The sequence below is a fragment of the Thunnus albacares genome, chromosome 19, assembly GCF_914725855.1.
Source record: "Thunnus albacares chromosome 19, fThuAlb1.1, whole genome shotgun sequence".
NCBI lineage: Eukaryota > Metazoa > Chordata > Actinopteri > Scombriformes > Scombridae > Thunnus > Thunnus albacares.
In genome coordinates this window covers 25,792,947-25,811,384 of record NC_058124.1, presented here as the reverse complement: position 1 = coordinate 25,811,384, position 18,438 = coordinate 25,792,947, and the positions used below count along the sequence as shown (strand labels likewise).

General features: G+C 38.8%; 1 protein-coding gene across 2 annotated transcripts in view; it reads left to right on the top strand.

Annotated features, from left to right (window-relative positions):
* The first annotated feature begins 3,512 nt into the window (after positions 1 to 3,512).
* The window catches only part of LOC122969228 (CCR4-NOT transcription complex subunit 3-like), a 37,256-nt gene continuing 22,330 nt past the window's right edge, over positions 3,513 to 18,438 (top strand). For both annotated transcript variants that reach the window (XM_044334767.1, XM_044334766.1), the window contains exons 1-4: positions 3,513 to 3,671; positions 10,722 to 10,784; positions 16,277 to 16,344; positions 17,491 to 17,565. In XM_044334767.1, coding sequence (XP_044190702.1) covers positions 10,760 to 10,784; positions 16,277 to 16,344; positions 17,491 to 17,565 — 168 coding nt within the window. In that variant the 5' untranslated portion in view covers positions 3,513 to 3,671; positions 10,722 to 10,759. The remainder of the gene's footprint in view (positions 3,672 to 10,721; positions 10,785 to 16,276; positions 16,345 to 17,490; positions 17,566 to 18,438) is intronic.

Genomic DNA, 18,438 nt, shown 5'->3' with positions numbered 1-18,438 from the left:
TTTATGGCCACAGTTTGTGGATGCGCCCTTCCTGTTTCAAGATGACAACGACCCCATGCACAAAGCTACGTCCATAAAGAAATAGTTTGGTGTAAACAAAAATGGAGACAGGAGACACCCATCCGATGCCTTTATGATGACCTGATTGCGGGTCAGAGTATGTCCCAGCATCAGTGGCTGACGTCTCTTATGGTTTTGTGGCTGAACAAACGGGAGAAAATCTTCCGGAAAGCCCTCCCAGAAAGAGTGGAGGCAGTTATATTAATGCTAATGTTATGTTCAACAATCCTGTACAGGTGTAAAGTTCAGGTGTCCAAATACTTTTGGTCGTATAGTGTAAACAGACTTGTGATGCAGTTCAAAATTAGACTCATTTCTCAAAGTGATGCAAAAAACTGTATATTTGTCACAAGAGATGAAGCTGCCATTTGTAATATAATGTGTTTGCATTGAGAAATACATTAATACATATTGATTTTCTGTCTATACACTTTGTCCTTTGACCTTGAAAATACAAAAAAAACAAATTTCTATCATCTATTAAAATAGAAAATTCAAAGACTGATCAATAAGAGGCCATTTTCATCAATCGCAATAACCAGTTAACAATGAAGTGGTTAGTTTAATTAATCATAATCAAAATCTTTTCTTAGATCACTACATTATGTGTCTATTAGGGATGTGCAGAGATCCCAGTATTTGTATTTGTATCTGTATTTGTTGAGGCAGCAAAATTATTTGTATTTGTATTCAAATAAAAGTGGAAAGAGGCTTTAAAAAAATCATGTTTTTGTTTTTATTACACTTTTTGTTTTAGAAAATTAAAGTGTTACAATAAGTGTTCATGAATAAACTACCTTACAAAGGAGGTCCCCACATCGGGTCTGGAACTGGAGTCTCCCAGATCATAGATGACTGCTCTGACTACTGAGCTAAAACTTTACTCATCGCCTCATTGCAGACAGACCTCTACCTATTTATACACCCATAACACAGAGACAGCACAGTGCGTAATGTGTAGGGAGGAACTTCAAAGGTGATTACTGCTTTGCATTTTTCATTTATTGCCTATTTTTTACAACCTAACTTTGTGGGAAGGAGAAGAGGAACAACAGGTTATGGAGAGTCTCTTGGAAGCACTTTGCTTGTGTCAGTAGCTCAGCTTTATCTCTGGGGAACACCCTCAACAAATATTTTTTAAAATATTTGTATGAAACAAATATTCGTATAAAACCCACTATTTGTGCTTTGCCAAATAATGTATTTCAGGCACACCCTTACTGTCTATATGGGAATAATGACAGAGGAAATGCCACCGTGTTGCTGACATGGTTTCTGCAGACATCAGGGGTCAAAGGTCGTTCAGGGCGTCTGGTTTATTCATTTATTACATGTGTAGCAATGATCAAACCAGAAAGTATTAAGTGAGCTCTGATTTAGTTCCACAATGAAATCGCATGATGAGGTCAAAAGAAACAGAAAGGATTAAAGCATTAAAACGTTACTCAACAACATAAAACCACTGACGCAAATTTAATTCATGAAATAGTGTTAATAGCTTTCTAGCAGGATGGCTTCTGTAATTTTTAGCGAAGACATTTTTGACACTAATTCTCTTTAAAAGACTGTGACTAAAGGTTGTACTTTGATGTATTTGGCTTTATGAATAAGGAATTTCCTGAATAAGACAACAGTGTCTCTATTAAACTGAGCAATGGACGATATTTTATGTCTTCCTAAAGAGTGTTTGAGTACATACAGTAAAAGATAGTCAAACCTATTGTCATGATACAAAAAAACCAAGTTCTCATGAATAAAATCTATATATAGTGCATAAATGGCTGTTCCCCAGATATAACCTGTCAGTTGATGAAAAGATATTATATCAGAGGAGCCACAGCTGAGGGAGCAGCAGGTGGTAACTGTAGTTTACAGTCGTCTCTTTCTGTATTCTCTTTCAAGAAGAATAGACTTGTCCATGCGTTTATCTTCAGGAGACTCGACTACTGTAACGGTGTGTTTACAGTTCTCTCTAAAAAGTCGATCAGACAGCTGCTCGAGTCCTCACCGAGACTAAGGAAGTGGATCACATCACTCCAGTTCTCAGATCTTTACACTGGCTTCCCATCTGTCAAACAATTGATTTTAAAATATTGCTGTTGGTTTATAAAGCACTGAATGGTTCAGGGCCCGAATACATTTCTGATCTGCTGCTACGTCATGAACCATCCAGACCTCTCAGGTGGTCTAGGACAGGTCTGCTTTCTGTCCCCAGAGTCAAAACTAAACCTGGAGAAGCAGCGTTCAGTTTTTATGCTCCACATATCTGAACAAACTCTCAGAAAACTACAGCTGTTTGCCTTTTATTAAACCAAATTTGAGGCTTTTGACTCATTTCTTACAGTGTAACTTTTACTCTCCTGTTTTATCTGTATTATTCTATTTTAACTTGTATTTAAATGACGTGTGTCTTTCACATTTTGTCTCGATGCCCTTTATGTTCATGTAATTCATTTTTTATTTATTTTTATGTAAAGAACTTTGAATTGCTTTGTTGTTGAAATGTGCAATACAAATAAACTTGCCTTGCCTTGAACATCATCCTAATCCTAATCCTTTTACATTTTCAATACACAAGTGAAACAATGGCTTAAACACCACACATGTAAACATGCTTATACACATAGTCTGTTTAATCTGCTCTGTTGTTTTTATCCTGAATCTATTTCATTAATTTGCTGGTCTAGATATTGTAACGTGTACAATTGCTTCAGTTAGATGTCTCACATATAAATTACATTGCTGTGTAACACTGTTTACCTGTACTTCCCCTGTTAAGTAAACAAACAAAAACATTTTTAAAAATTTGATTTTGATATTTTTGTTACAAAAAGTACAACTATTATTAAACCTTTTTGTAAGAGGTTCAATAACTTTACCAACAGGCAATCTTGTACCATTTCTTGATAATTAATTGATGTTGACAAGTGATTAATTGACAAATATGTTTTTTGTTGCATCTTACATGATACAGTATAGGCTAATAAATCGATAAATATGTTACATATAGGCTTATGTTTGTTTTACTTGTTTTATTTTTTTAGGTATTTGCATTAAAAACTAATTGAGTAGTGACACTTTGTTAATCGAATAAACTGATAAAGCATTTGGATAAGAATTTTTCATAAATATGGCCATATTCATTAATTTCATGTACTAAATCCACACTATTAAAAGCAGAGGTGAACTCCATTTCCCAGAACACCTTGCGGCTAACAGCGGTGGTGGGGTGAGGGAGGGGAGGAGGGGGGGGGGGGACGTTCATAAACCAAAATTTAATTTACCCTTTCACCTTTCCAAACAGTCCAATCATAGCGGGAGTTATGCTGGAAGTAGTAAAACCAGCCTCTCTTGACTGACAGCTGGCTTTGACGAATAGAAGCGCGGAGGCTCCTCAGAGGACCAATCACAAGCCAGGTGGGCGGAACTCCTGTCCAACAGGGCATCGGAGGAGGAGGTGTTCCTGGTAGCCATCTTGGATGTGCGGACTGATTGTTTAGCGAGAAGAATTGACAATTTTTTTTTTTGAAAAACAGCCTTTATACTGAATCACTGAAGATTTACCGGAGTGCGGCCACCGAGGAAAGAAATCGTAACTCGGAAAAATCCAGGTAAATTGATTGCAGAGCCAAATGTGATGAATTAATTTGCCTTCCCCCCCTTTCTCTCTGCCTCTCTCCTCTTTCCAAATTGTGTCTCCCAACATCAAATATCGCAGCCGGTGGGAAGCTGCAGCTCCGCACACTCTCAACAGACCAACTTATAGTGGAGGGGTTTTTATTTTTAAAACGGAAAACTTTTTCTCCGGAGTCGCGGCGGGTAAGTTGGAGTTTGTTTTGAAGAGTATCTACTCGGATGTTGGTGCCCACTGGCTGCTGTTGGCAATGATGCCCTCATTGTTTATAAACATCCCGGTCTGATATATGTTTGTCTCGCGGTCCGATAGCACCGTCTGGTTGTTTGGTTTAGCGAGTAACGAGACCAGTGTAGTTTTTATATTTTTAAGGAGAAAAAGCTTAAGAAAACAGGCAGTAAAAGTGTCTTCAGTTGGTCCAAACTCAGCGGGTCAGTGTGGATGTGTGTTAGCAGGACGAGGGGGCCTGTCTGACGGTGTGTGCACCTGTTTGGAAAAGTAATGTTGAAGCTAGTTTAACCCAGTTTTCTTTAATGTTAGTCAGCAGAAGATGCAGTTAAACAGGAACATGCAGGTGAGCTGTGTGTCAGATTGTGTTAAAGTCAGGTTTTGATGTTCGCTGTATTGGTTTCAAGTTTATTTCTCATCTCAACTGGAAAAAATACAGAAATCATGTTTGTTCCAGACCAGATTATAACACGTCAGGCTAAACATAAAAGCATCAAAACAAATAATGTAAAACATTTAAAGTGTATGGCTGCATTAAAGCCTAATTTCTGAAAGCTTTTAATATTTAAAGATACAAGAGAGTAATAATTGATATGTGAATACATCATAAATGAGATACATTCCCATATGGTACATTATCAATACATGGGCACCAGTATGGTAATATATTACAGATCACATTGATACTGTGTATAGGCCGGTGATGTGTACAAAATGAAAGGATATGACTGACAGTGTTTTATAATTTATTTATTGTCAAGAAATCCCATTAAAAGACAAAAAAAAAACAAAAACAAACTAGCCTGGTTCCAGATAACCAGACCTCTCGATTGCTGCCCGCAGCGACTCGAGTAGGTCTGCTGTTGTGCTTATCGACGTCTGTTTCCTCAGTTGGACAAACAACCGAGCCAATCAGAGTTATCTAAGCGGTGTTCAGAGCGGCATCTTCCTGTGCCAGAGGCAGAAAAATGGCAACAGGGAAATCGGCATTAAAATGGCGCTAAACGCGGAAGAGATCGACACAGCTGTACAAGATATTGTAAATCAACTTACAGATATAATAACTCTTAAATCGACATATTTTCTTCGATCAATGTTTAAAACAGTGTTAATTGAAAATTACTTAACTGACGGATACATCATTGGCTGCTAAAGGCGTCATCTAATGTGCTTTTCGGATGGACACTCAGCATCTGAAACTCCCCTCCCCGACAGTTTTCCAACATCATGTTGGGTCGGGGAGGTGCGTCCGTAAATTTTCGTAACTTTTCCAAACTAACAATTATTGCGGAGGTGAGAAAGTAGGCAGGGTTTAAACTCTCACGACTGCAACACCATGAAGGCCCACGATGAGAGACGATCCGGAAATATATAACGTCATTCTGATTAGAACAATTATTGCGATCCTCCCACCTCTGTGGCCGTTCTGAAGCTATAAATGCTTTTGCCTTCAGACGTGGTCGGATGACGCTTCGTAGAAACGCTCTAACCTTAAATGGTTGTAGCTTCGGCGTGTTTATAGGCATCACGTCGTTCTTAATCATAAAGCACCTGCGTGATCGTCTCTGCGCGTGCTTCATTACAGCGTCTCCTAGCTAACACCGATACGATAGTTTGATGGGATGACGGTGATGAGAATAAGGGGTTGGTATTTCTGCGATTCTGATATTCTTGATGATACGACAAAATACTGGCGGGATTTTTTGGCCCTCGTCATACTCTACCGGATGCTTCCGCTTGAGGTGATGAAATAAGTTTGTCGTATTTCCCCTTTTGTTGTTAGAATCTTCTTGCACTTCTTATATATTACAGTAGTTTGTTGTACATCTGATCTTTTATAACCAAACCACTTCCTCACTGATGAAGTCACTCCTCTCTCTGAAACTTCCTCCTCCGCCGTGGAGCCGGTAGCGATGTTACTTTTGCTTTCAGCCATTGCATCAGAATATTTCCATTATAACAATATGAATCTTTTTTTAAAATTATATTAAAAAGTACACGATATTATCATGAACGATACGATACGGCGCACCCCTACTGAGACTGTTGAGTTTTCAGGCGGTAGACGACGGTACACGACGTACTGGAGCAGTAATTTAAGATGGTGTTGAAATATTTACATTGAGTCTCTTTTAGTATGTAATTTCTCTCACACTGGACTAAGTTTCATCCACTTCATCTTGCATTACTTCTTCCCGTAGACAGATAATTCCTGCGTAGCGACTGAATTGCAAAGGAAAGTATAAATAAACGCGGGCTACATGGGAGAAACATGCATTGTCAATTAACTCGTTTTTAATTGGTTAAATTATTAACGTCCACTTAAAAATGTGTTTTTCTTCTTGTTCCTACAGTTTGATGTTTGAGCTTCACTGTGCAGGATGATGAATGTGCTGAAACGTTGTTTTCATGTTCATCTGCTGAAAGTTCCTCTGTTCACACCTTACATCTGTGACATCACAACTAGTTTGGAGCCAATCGGAGTCCAGTAAACAACTTACACAAGTGTGATGTGGAAACTTGAAGCCTCCAGTGCACAAACGCTGAGACTGGACTTTATAGTGAAGCAGGAGACAAACTTCTGAAATGAATAATATTCACATTTTCATAGATTCAGGAGTTTTTAATGAGGAAGAAGGAGGAGATGTAATTATAAGGATTTTAAAGAGATAAATGGACTTTTTTTAAAAAAAAAATTAGACACAAAATATTATTCAACGTCTTAAAACGTCTGTAGGGGATCTTTACCAACAATTAACAAATTATCAATTAATCATGAACATCATCTGGATAAAACAATTTGCAATCCTAGAATTAAAAATATGTGACAGATTTTGGTCAAATTTAAGGCTGATGATAAGTGAGCCACATTAAAATGTAGCATTAAGTTTGTGTAGAGACAATAATTAATAATAGTGAATAATTTCTCAGATATACTGATATCGCAGCATCATTCTCTTGTGATATTGATCGACTGACACCAGGATCACACCACATATGTGACAGATACATTTTCTTCTTCACTCACTGAGATTTCTCTTATCGTCCTGCGGTCATATCGTACCGCAGCGTGTTGTGACACCATCCTCCGATTGACCCTCTTATTTAAAAGATTTCATCACTCTCCTTTCAGTCGGTCACGTAGGTCGTCTTCCTCCTTCTTATTCTGACGTCTGCACACAACAAGCACATTTAAAGATCTCAAGGCTCATCTCTTGAAATTCATTCCTTTACTGAAAGAAAAACAACTTTTATAGACGGATAAACGAGGCGACTTAATGAGGTGTAATTAGTTTTTATTTTTTATTTGAGGGTTATTTGTCCCTCGGGTGAATGTTTTTACACCACACATAAGAAATTACTGCACATCTAAAACTGTGTCACCCTACAAAACATTATCAATACGGTGCAGCCACTTTTCACTCTGCGTATTGATAACAGCTGCAGTGACTGACAGATTTGACACAAAAAAAACGAATTAAAGCTTTTAGCATTCGTTGAAAAATGATTACGGTGAATATAAAGTAGGTGTAAGGGCGAAACAATACGAATATAACTAAAAATGACTGGTGTTTTCTTTGTGTTTGAACCTACAAACCACATCTCAAAGCATGTTTATTCAAAAAAAATGCATAACAGATGTTGAAAACACCTGTGTTCGTTCACTCATCGAACAAACCTCCAGCAAACCAAATGAAGAGTTAAACTCCCGGAGTGTTTCGGGGCTAAATGGAGACATTTTATTTGTTCTTCTAGTTTTCCTCCGGGTACGCGTCAGGAAAGCCTCATTAACAAGTCGCTCTCTCCTCTTCCAGCACAGTCAGAAATGCTTTTGTTTAATGGCCTGTGTCCGAACCTGATAACCGGGCCCCGCTGAGATGACATTATTGACTTCACCTCAGACTGAAAATATGTCAGCTTTCAGTCAGTTCAACAACAACAACTACGCTCTACATGCTTTTGTCGAAAGGGAAAACTTTTAATCCTTTTTTTCAGTTTGATGTGAGTCCAATCCCAACGCACGGTGCACGGAAACGTCGAGTCGTGAGCTGCTTTTACAAAAAGGTCTGTATTCACATGTTTATCCCAAACAAGAGGAACCTTATATCGCCTCGTTTTGCAGTGTGACCCGACTCTACTGTGCAATTAAAAGCACATGTTCACAGCTGATAACAGTTCGAAACAGAAAGCAAAAGTAAGAAGCTGCAGAATATTAAGAGTTTATCAGCTCAACTGTGTGTCAGATGGACTTCAGACTGTCACTGATGCAGACTGACACTGAATGAATGAAGAATGTTATCACGGTTTATAATCTTTCAATCAAATCATATCTACTGTCATCTAAATTAATGACAGAAAGCACGTTTTATTTTGGATGAACCAACATTAAGGAACATCTGCACCTTTTAATCATTTATCCTTAAAACTTTTCTTCACAGTATTGACTTTCTACAACAAAGTAATCTTTAGATCTACAGCTGGATATCCTTTGACATTCTTCAATACTAGTGTCGATTCAAGTTCAAAGAGTCCTGGTTTGCGATCGTCAGAGCAGTACTTTATGAAATATAAATGACTCTAAACATAAGCGGCTGTACGAGGTATTTTCTTAAATAAAATTGTCTAAATTTAGATTAAAACCAGGATTTATCTGATTCAAGAACAAGATTACAGCTCTGAACAGGCGAACTCGGTGATACGGACACATCACTATCGATTCATCTTCCAACTGTTTTCTCCATTATTTGTGTGGTTTGTAAAATGCCAGTAAATCGTGCAAAATATCCATGAAAAGTGAAAAAAAAAAAAGAGTTTCTTAATTATCATAGCAGAGTATGAAAACCAGTGAATATTCATATTTGGGAAGCTGGAAGCAAAAATAGCTTGAACCGATTATTAGATTATCAAAACGGTTGCTGATTAATTTTCTGTTGATCGACCAATCGTTGCAGCTCTACAAACGCATTTCGGTTGGTACCAAAAACTACGTAAAAAATACTACTGAGCGCTCCGTCCATCTTGAACCAATCGCAGGTGTTTGTTTTATTCTCACTGTAATTAACCAGTTTTATTTAGTTTTCTGGTGGAATTATTATCAGGACTCCATTAGTTTTATTAAGAGACATTTGGTCAATGTGTAGAGATTAATTTAAGAATAACAACCTACTGATTATTGAGCTTTGATGGCACATGTTTGAAACTCACTTGCCATTTATTAGTGCATAATTCATGCCATCTAAAGTATGTACACAAAACAAGTGTTGTCATACCTGTTCAACCTGATTACTTAATTGTAATCTGCTCAGAATAAGGGCATCATGTACCAGTATCACCACTAATGACAGTGTCATTGAATAGAAAAAGTTGTTTGATTTATCTTACTTCCACGTTTGGTGAACTATTCAGCTACTTTACTGGAGTTTGATTCCAAAAAAAACCCCCAAATCTATTAAACCGAAACATCAACCGTCAACATCAGGTTTCTGGTGTCAGTGGCTCAGAATCAGCTGATAGGACGCAGAGGAAACGCAGCTCGCGATCACGCCACAGTACAGCTGAAACGTGTTAAACTGAACCAGTGGAAATGTGGCATCAAGTGCAACAAGTTCAAACTTGTTCTCTGGCGGCTTGTCAAGAGTCGTTCTAGTGTCTAAATTACCAGCTAATGTAGATGTTCAGCAGGGAAAGTTGATTCACAACAGAAAACGACTCCTGGAATGCATCGAACATCACGGAAATATGAGTTTTTATTTTAACTCTGTCGGGATATTAGAGGCCAAAAGTAGTGACGGGGTTTGACGGCATTTTATCAAACTCAAATCATGTAACGAATCCACTAATCGAATCCTTTTGAATCATTTTCATTCATTTTTCATTATCGGTTAATCTTTTATTTATTTCCTTGATTAATCGATTAGTTCTTTGGTCCATAAAATGTCATAAAACCCAAGATGACGTCTTCAAATGTCTTGTTTTGTCCCAAACAACAGTCAGAATCAGATGATTTGGACTTTTTTTCTTATTATCAAAATAAAAAAATAAAAAAACTAATCGTTGCAGCTCTATTAGGTTTAGCTTTTACAAGTAAAAGAAATCACTTCTTGTTGGCTAAGAAGTCAGAAACACGACAGTTTTTAGTGGTAAACTGATTAATGTTCACAACCTGAAAATGAGATTAACAGAATAAAATATGAAATGTTGATTAAATGTATCCGACACCTTCAGTTATTGTACTTCACAAGCTACTTGCTCCAAATACTGAAGATCCTGATGCAGAACTCTTTGAAGTTGAAGTCAAACTGTTAGATTCTTTAATTGACATGATGATCGTTTCTCCAGAGAAGAGTCGCCACACTGCTGGTCTCTGTTGAACTCCAAAAACAAAAACTCATGCTGGTACGGTGGTTTCTTTTCACTCACATGCACACAATCTTTGGCTGAATCCGGACACCAGCTGCAGAGAACTCAGTCACTTTAACCAGCGTCAGTCGATAAAGAATGAAAAGCCTCTATTTATATGTTTTCCATTCGCTACCGTTTATTGGAGTCGGAGCTTAACCAATACAGATGTTTTTTTGCCGATCGGGAATCAAAATCGAACCAGTTATCGGATCCCATCGCCAGGTCGAAGGTCAAGCTCGGCTGCAGTTCTGGATCTGCTGGATTGTCTGTTTCCCCTCCTTCTGCCCTCCCTTTTTCCCACCACTCTCTTGCTTTTTATTCCCTTAAATTCTCTTTAATGCAAATGCAGCAGTCTGATTGTTTTTTTTATTGTTGTTTTTCCTCTTGTTTTCCGCAGTGAAAGAAGGCATGAAGACATCATCCTAGTCATCAGTCATGGCCGATAAAAGGAAACTTCAAGGTGAGCTCTCTGATGTGTGACTGTGTGTGTTTGTGCCCCATCAAAGAGAGGTGATGATGAGGATTTGTTGTGGTCTGATCAAGCCAGTCAGGCTGCAAAATTGACTTTTTTTATCCACCGACCAAATGGTTAATAAATGTTCAAATTTTACCAGCCGCTCAACAGATTAACATTGTTTTTTTGGGGGGCATGTGAGTGAAGCGAATCCGCCAGCCACTTGCATATTTTACCAGCATTTGGCTGTTTGCTGCTGGTGCTAATCTGGTGCCCCGGTGCCAGCTTTACTGCAGATTACAATAAAAGGAGCGTCACAGTCACAGAGAAGCATTTCAGTGTCAGTAAAGTTCATGGTTCTGTAATTTGGAAAGTCCCCTGATGGCATCTTTGTGATAAACTCCTCCCGTCTGTCACTCTAAGTAGGTTAAAACAAATATAAATATTTACAGCTGCTACTACTGTTTGTATTTGGTGTGACCCAAAGCGTAAAACTTTATTATGGTGCATATCTGTATTTATTTATATATTTATAGTTTCACACTGCTTCATAAAAAGAGAACCACTGCTGGTAAACAAAAGTCACATGTGCTCACAAGTAGCTTGTTTACTGTTGTGTAAGCTGTCCTCCTGCCAGATTAGAGCTTTTTAGCTCTTGAGGCAGTCAGAAATAAATCAGATTTTGGTTCCTGTAGCTTCAACTAAAACACGATGGAGCCGAGAGCACTTTTTTTTAACCTTCTCTAGCGAAGAAGAGTATGTGTAGAAAAAGCTGAATTTGAGCCTTAGGCTGAATTTACACCAAATCAGGCGTCAGTCCTCCCATTTGTTTGAATGGGGGGTAGTGCGTTTAGGCTGCAGGGGTGCCACAAAGGCCTGCGGCAAGACAGTTGAACCAGAATCAACTATTGGGAGAAATGCAACCCGGCGTCACGCTGCGGTGGCCAATCACAGCCGGCGTTCAGACTGATCAGAGCTGCCATGAGGGAGAGCAGATGTTATTAGGAAGAGGGGAGGGCATTTCTATTGGTTTGATATCGTTAAAAGTAAAGTTAGGCCTTTCTGACTGATTTTAAAAGAGAGAGAGAGAGAGTGAGAGCCCTTTTTCATCATAAGAAGAGCTTTTTATGCCATCAAAAGAAAAATTACGACTTAGGATGTGGTTCAAAATTCTAAATTCAGTAATAGATCCAATAATATTATATGGTAGTGAAGTGTGGAGTCCATTAACCAGCCAAGACCTCCCAAAATGGAAAAAAAAAAACATCTGCTGGAAGCTCTGCATGCAGAATTGTATAAAAACATGCTCACAGACACACAGCTAACAATGCACGCATGGCAGAACGTGATCAATACCCTTCAGTTATTAAAATTCAAAAGCGATCCATCAAATTTTATAAACACCTCCAATGTAGCGACCCCCACTCCTGCCAGTACAAAGCCCTTCAGTGCCAAGAGTTGAACAAAGATAAGAGTCTCCTCTGCCAGCTGGTCCTGAAGCTCTGCCCACACACACCAGGCCTTCAGGACAGACACCAAACAATCTGGCCCAATGAAATCATCTCAAAACAAAAAGAAAATTATATCAAATATTGGAGATAAACCACCGAATCACAATGTAAGTTCAAATTTTATCTGAGCCTAAACAGAGAGTACATGGCGGCAGGGTATCTGACCACTGTGACTGATGGAAAACTAAGGAAAATGTTGACAATGAATGGACACAGCCAGGACATAGAAACAAGCCGCCACAAGCAGAACAGGCTCCCCAGGGAAGTCAGGCTGTGGTCACTTTATCAAAAGAGAGGTTGAGACAGAATCTCTCTTCCTACTATACTGTGAGTAATACTATGCAAGGAATAGAAACTGAAACTGCCCTAATCTATGTGGGGAGAAAAGTCAGTGTGCAGTATAAGCTGCAAAATATGTTAACTACTGTCATACACTAAGAGAAACAAGCCTTGTAGTAAATGTATGAGTGACTTTGAGAGAAAGAGAGAAGCGATGGTCGACCGAGCTGGAGAGTGAAAGAAGAGAGGGAGCAGCGGCGGTGAGAAAGCCGGTGAATGAGAGGAATAAAACGTTATTTTGTGATTGTTTCACTGCGGTTACAAATTAACACACCCACACCCCCACCCCCTGCACCTCCGCACAACCCTGCGGAGGTTCACCGCAATGCCAGATCTAATCTGAATACAGCCAGATTGTCCTCTGCTGATTTTGTTATGCACAGATTTCCAGTGTCAGCGTCTCTTTCTGCATCAGTGTCAAGCTCCGTCTCCTTCAACACTTTGCATTTTGGGTTCAGTAGTGGGTTTAGATTATATTCTAACTCCCAACAAAATGTACAACAGTTATCTTGGAGGTGAACAGAAACTTGCAGTTTCAGCGTGATCGTAAAGTCAAGCTAAGTCAATTTTATTTATATAACCCAACATCACAGATTTGCCTCGTAGGGATACGACACCTTCTATCTTTACACCCTCAGCTCTCTGCAATATTTAAAACTGGTCTACTGACCAAATAGAGCAGAATAGTCCATATTTTGTCATGTAGACAACTTATTTTTATTGAAGAATAGCATTGCTAGCAAAGTTCTGCTAATTCAGTGTTCACAATGAAAGACTCTGGTTTGCTGGTGCAGCAGCAGGAAATATTCAGTCTGCAGCAGTGGTACATTAATGCAACTCTGATACAACTGAAAGTGATCAATAAACAGTAAAAGGCTGGAAGTATGAACAGCAATGTAGGATTGAAACTAAACTCCAAACCACAGAGATTCAGTTACAAGCTACAGAAGTACTGAGAGCTGAACACAGTCACATGTATCGAACCATCAGTTTAGTGAAAGACCATCACAGGAAGCTCGAAGTCACCTTGTTATCAAGCAGGACCACAACAGCATTGCAGTCTAGCACAATTTAAGCAGATAAAACCAGGCATGTAGAAAACAGCATAAGCATTTTGTAAAATGTGCTCCTCGCTATTACAAATTGATGAATTTTGCATATACTTTCAAGCATCAGTTTGTTTTATTTTATCCAGGAACAGTGTTTCAAATGATTAGATTTTAGAAAATGTAAATGATAAACAGTCCTGAAAGCATCTGATGCACATTTTGAAGCACACTTCTTGTTTTAAATGGCCAAACGCACACCAGAAGCATCATGAGGTGCATCAAACTGCTTTGGCGCACCGACTCCGACCTTGTTTTGATTCTGGAGCATCAACTGAGGACCCAGCGACCAAAGCTGCAGCTGAAAGAAGAGAGAGAGCGAGCCAAGAGAACAAAGCAGTGAACGACCGAAATAAAACATTATTTTCTGATTGTTTCATGGGGATTACGTTCTAAAGCAGAAACAAATAACCACCAAACACTCAACAGATGATTTACCGTGGAAACAGACACTCTTAGTTTCATTTTCCTCCTCTGCATTTCTCCTTTTCATTCATTCATTACATCCAACTTAATTCAGCAGGAACATTAAACACAAAGAACAACAGGACTAATGCGTGTCGGTTGTGTGACGTCGGCATTTCAAATCTTGATGCCTGCGGTTTGACGTAGGAGCGTCAAATGAGGCGAGTCAGTTATCGCTTTCAGTGCGTTTTTGTTCTTCATGCTTCATGTGTTTCAACACATTAAACATGATCTTGTTTGACTTTATGTGTATTTGTCCAATTACGGTTGAACCCCTAAACTTGTGTGTTAAAAGGGTCGCAGTTCTTTCTAAAACTACTCCTAAACCCACTCAAATTAAAGCTGAGACATGGAACTTTAATATAAGTATCCATTATTTTATTTCAAATTAAATGTGTAACTATCCAAACACTTAATCTCTGAATTGTATACAAATATTGCAAAATATAAAATTAGTTATGCCATGATAAAGGATTTTTATCCATATCGCCCTCTCCTATTTGAGTTTTCCTCTTTTGCTGTTTTGGGGGGTTTTTTTGTGCACAGGGTGACATTGTGTCCGTGTCTTTTGGCTGACATCTGTGCACATTTTCATTCATTTCATTTCACCAGCACATTTTCACAGAGACCAGTACATGTTTTAGGCCTCAGACAGAAACACTTTGTGTCTAGTGTGAGCAGTGAGGGTCTGTTCTTCCGCTGCTCTTTTCTCAGCGCTTTTATGTAAAATTTTAAACAGTACGACTGTACCAGGGAGACTCATGACTGCTGATGTCTGTAGCAGTTCATTGTACCTGGATCATACCGCATCCGAAGCTCGACACCTGGCCGAAGAATACTCGTAACACGACCCAGACTTTTGTGTAAAGAGAGAAAACCTTGAGGCTCAGCTCTGTCCCACAGAAATGTTCCTCCGTGTCCTTTTACTTTGATGTTATTTTCAACTGACGTTTGTCATCGCAGCCTGAAAACACAGTTTTTGACAGGATTCAGCCTTGATGATTCTCTGCCAGCATCACTCATCCCTTCACGTGCGCTCCTGTGACTTCTCATAGTGAACGGCTGTCATATTTAAAAAAAAAAAAAAAAAAAACCCACATTTGTACGTATCTCCTCTAAAATCTCTTTGAGAAAGAAGAAGAAAAGATCAAGCACAAACAGCAACTAGGATCTGTCAAATTGTAATGTATTATTACAGAGGAGGTAGACTTTTATCTAAAAATAACACAACCGCAGCAGTATCTTAACGTCAAGGCTGTTTAAGGTCAGAATTGGAGTTTGTTCACACAACTTAGTCAAAGCCGCAGTCTGTTCTCGTCTCTTTAGTTGTTTGCCCAAAAAGAAATCCTGAATTTTATTCCCTCCAGTTGGGCTGAATTAAATGATATATCACTTTTTGCATAGCAGTGAAACATAGTTCACTCCATCACACAGTAATTTGATTACAATTACCATATGGTAATGTATGACAATGCCCAAAATTGTTAAAAAACACACTTCTTCCATTCCTGGAAATATTTCCTGTATTCATTTTCTGTCAGTGTGTTTCTTCCACCGTAGCATCAAGCTGTATCGATGGCTTCTGGGAGTTTTTGGGTCCCCCCCTCATATATGAAAATTGGGAAATATCAATATTGTGATATTGAATTTAACCATATTGCCCAGCCCTAAAGTTATCACATCACTTGAGTCCAAGTGATAGTGGTTTTGTAAGGCAGATACTATCATTAATATAATATATTGGCTGATATTAATTTTTCAGAAAAAGAGGAAAGGAGCCGTATTAATTTAATATATATGTGCATGACTAAATGGCGTGAAACAGACTGTGGACATTGATCGTTCAGGCAGTTAATCAGGTGTCATAACCCCCCCTCAAACTGCACTTCAGATGACTGATCTGAAAGAAATTCAGCAAACAATTTGGGGTTAAGATCAGGCTTGATCCAGACAGCGTCTTCTTGGCTTTATAGAGATCTGTTCTGAGTTTTAAAAAAGTAAAGTTTTCTTTGTGTTTTAACATATTTTTATTCACCGTCATGTGATCGGCTGTATCATCTTGTCTCTTCTCCACCAGGTGAAATAGATCGATGTCTGAAAAAAGTAGCGGAAGGTGTTGAACAGTTTGAAGATATTTGGCAAAAGGTAAGAAGAGATCATCATCATCATCATTGATCTGAGCGGCAAAATCGATTAGTTGATCAACAGAAAATTATTTGAAAATTCTTTTGATCATCATTTAAGTAAATTTTAAAGCAAAAATGTCAACTGTTTGTCTTTTCCAGGTTCTTAAATGTGAAAAATTGCTGCTTTTCTTGCTCTTACATTGTAGTAAACTGAATATATTTGGGTTTTGGGTTGTTTGTGAGATAAAAGGAGACATTTTAAGATGTTACATTGAGCTTTAGGACTGTTTTCTGTTGTTTTATAGACCGAATGATTAATCAGTTAATCAAGAAAGTAATCAACAGATTATCAATCATTACTGCCAGCCTTAAATAAATGTATGCAAAATGCCGCCAACTTTTGGCTACAGGTTTTACATTTATATGTGGCAGGTAATCATTGAATGTTTCCGAGATTTAGAGGAGTGAATGTTGTGTTTTTATGCTAAGTGAAAATTTCCAGTCACAAAATGCCAAAGTTTCAGTAGTTAAATCCTTTTTTCCGGCCATATCTGCCTCTGAGGTTAATTTCTGTAGTCGACTGCGGCGATGGAAATAAGTCCCACCGCGGCCACAACAGAATGTACAGTTCTAATGATGTTGATAATAAACTGAGTGCATATGGCTCTCGTTAAAACAGCGCTTGGCTCTCAGCTAACAGCAGCCCAGAGCGCAGATCTGTCCTGCTAATAAAGAGGCAGAAAGTCGTTAGTGGTTCAGTCACCCAGTTGTCCTTTTTTCCTTCATTATATCCTGTATTCATTTGTGTGGGCTGAACACCGCAAGTCTATTTGACTTTCCAGTGGCTTGTATTACCCCACAAATGTACATGTTATACTTGTATGACTTTTATAGCGTAATTTATAACCCATTTAGCTCTTATGTTTATCTTTTTTTCCCACGTAGTCTGCTGCCAAAAACCTAATTTGCCCACAGACATCGATTAAAAGATTTAGTTAATTGATAGTTAAAACATATCACAGAAGTTTAATATTAAGCGTATGAACAAAGAGAAGCTGGTAAAGCTTCTCACAAACTAAATATTTACAGTATACATGTTGAATTTTGTATTGTTTTAGCTGAGAACTGGTTTGACTCTTCTTCCTCTGTTTCATCCTCTCTGCAGCTTCACAATGCAGCCAACGCCAACCAGAAGGAGAAGTATGAAGCAGACCTCAAGAAAGAGATTAAAAAGCTACAGGTTAGTACAGAACCCCCCCACCCCCCCCCCCACCCCCCAGTTTTCCCACTGAAATCTGGTGTAAACTCTCCCGGGGACTTCCCCAACACTAAATAAGTAATTCACAAGTCTACAAATCAGCACTCATCGCTTAAAGATAATGGCGATATTGGACAAATTTTTAATTATTTAAAGAGGTAATGATTTGTCAGTTGTGTGATCAGTCTGAGGACTGCAGTTGAAGCCCTGTGGTCTGTAAAGATCTGTCCTGCTGAAGCCTCTTCCAATAATGAACTGATCTGATGTCACAGAGAGAGACTTCAAGTTTATAGTGATCTCAATAGAAAGTGAGAAACCTGCTAACTTTCTTTTAATTCACAGGTGCAGCAGCGTTAGTAAATGAGGTCATTGGGAAAGCACCCATGTCATCGGAAACATTCAGCCTCACCACACCAGTGTTTTCATATTGAAACCTGTAAAGGTGTTTTCACACCTTTGCTCTGGTCTGAATCAGTTGCTAATCTTGGTGCGTGTAAATTGGGTTTAATATGCAGCCGATCAGTAAGTGAAACAGCCTGAGTTGACTTGTTGAGGTCTGGCGTCTTACGTTTTTGGGCCCTTAAATTGAATGAAAGGACAGAGATTGTTTGCTGATGTGAAATCTGTGGAGTATTAAATATCATCAGGTCAGCCAGAAGCAGTGTGCGCTTCATCCCAGTGTTACCATGAGGACCAAACTCCAAGCCAAGCCAGTGTGATGCACGTAGACACCAAGTTCACCGTCCATGACAAGTTTCTGCACGTATCACAGAGTTCGCTGATGTATCTCTCTCTATCCCCCCCCCCCCGCCCCTCCCCCACTCTGTTTCTCTCCCTCTTCTTCTGGTCCCTCAG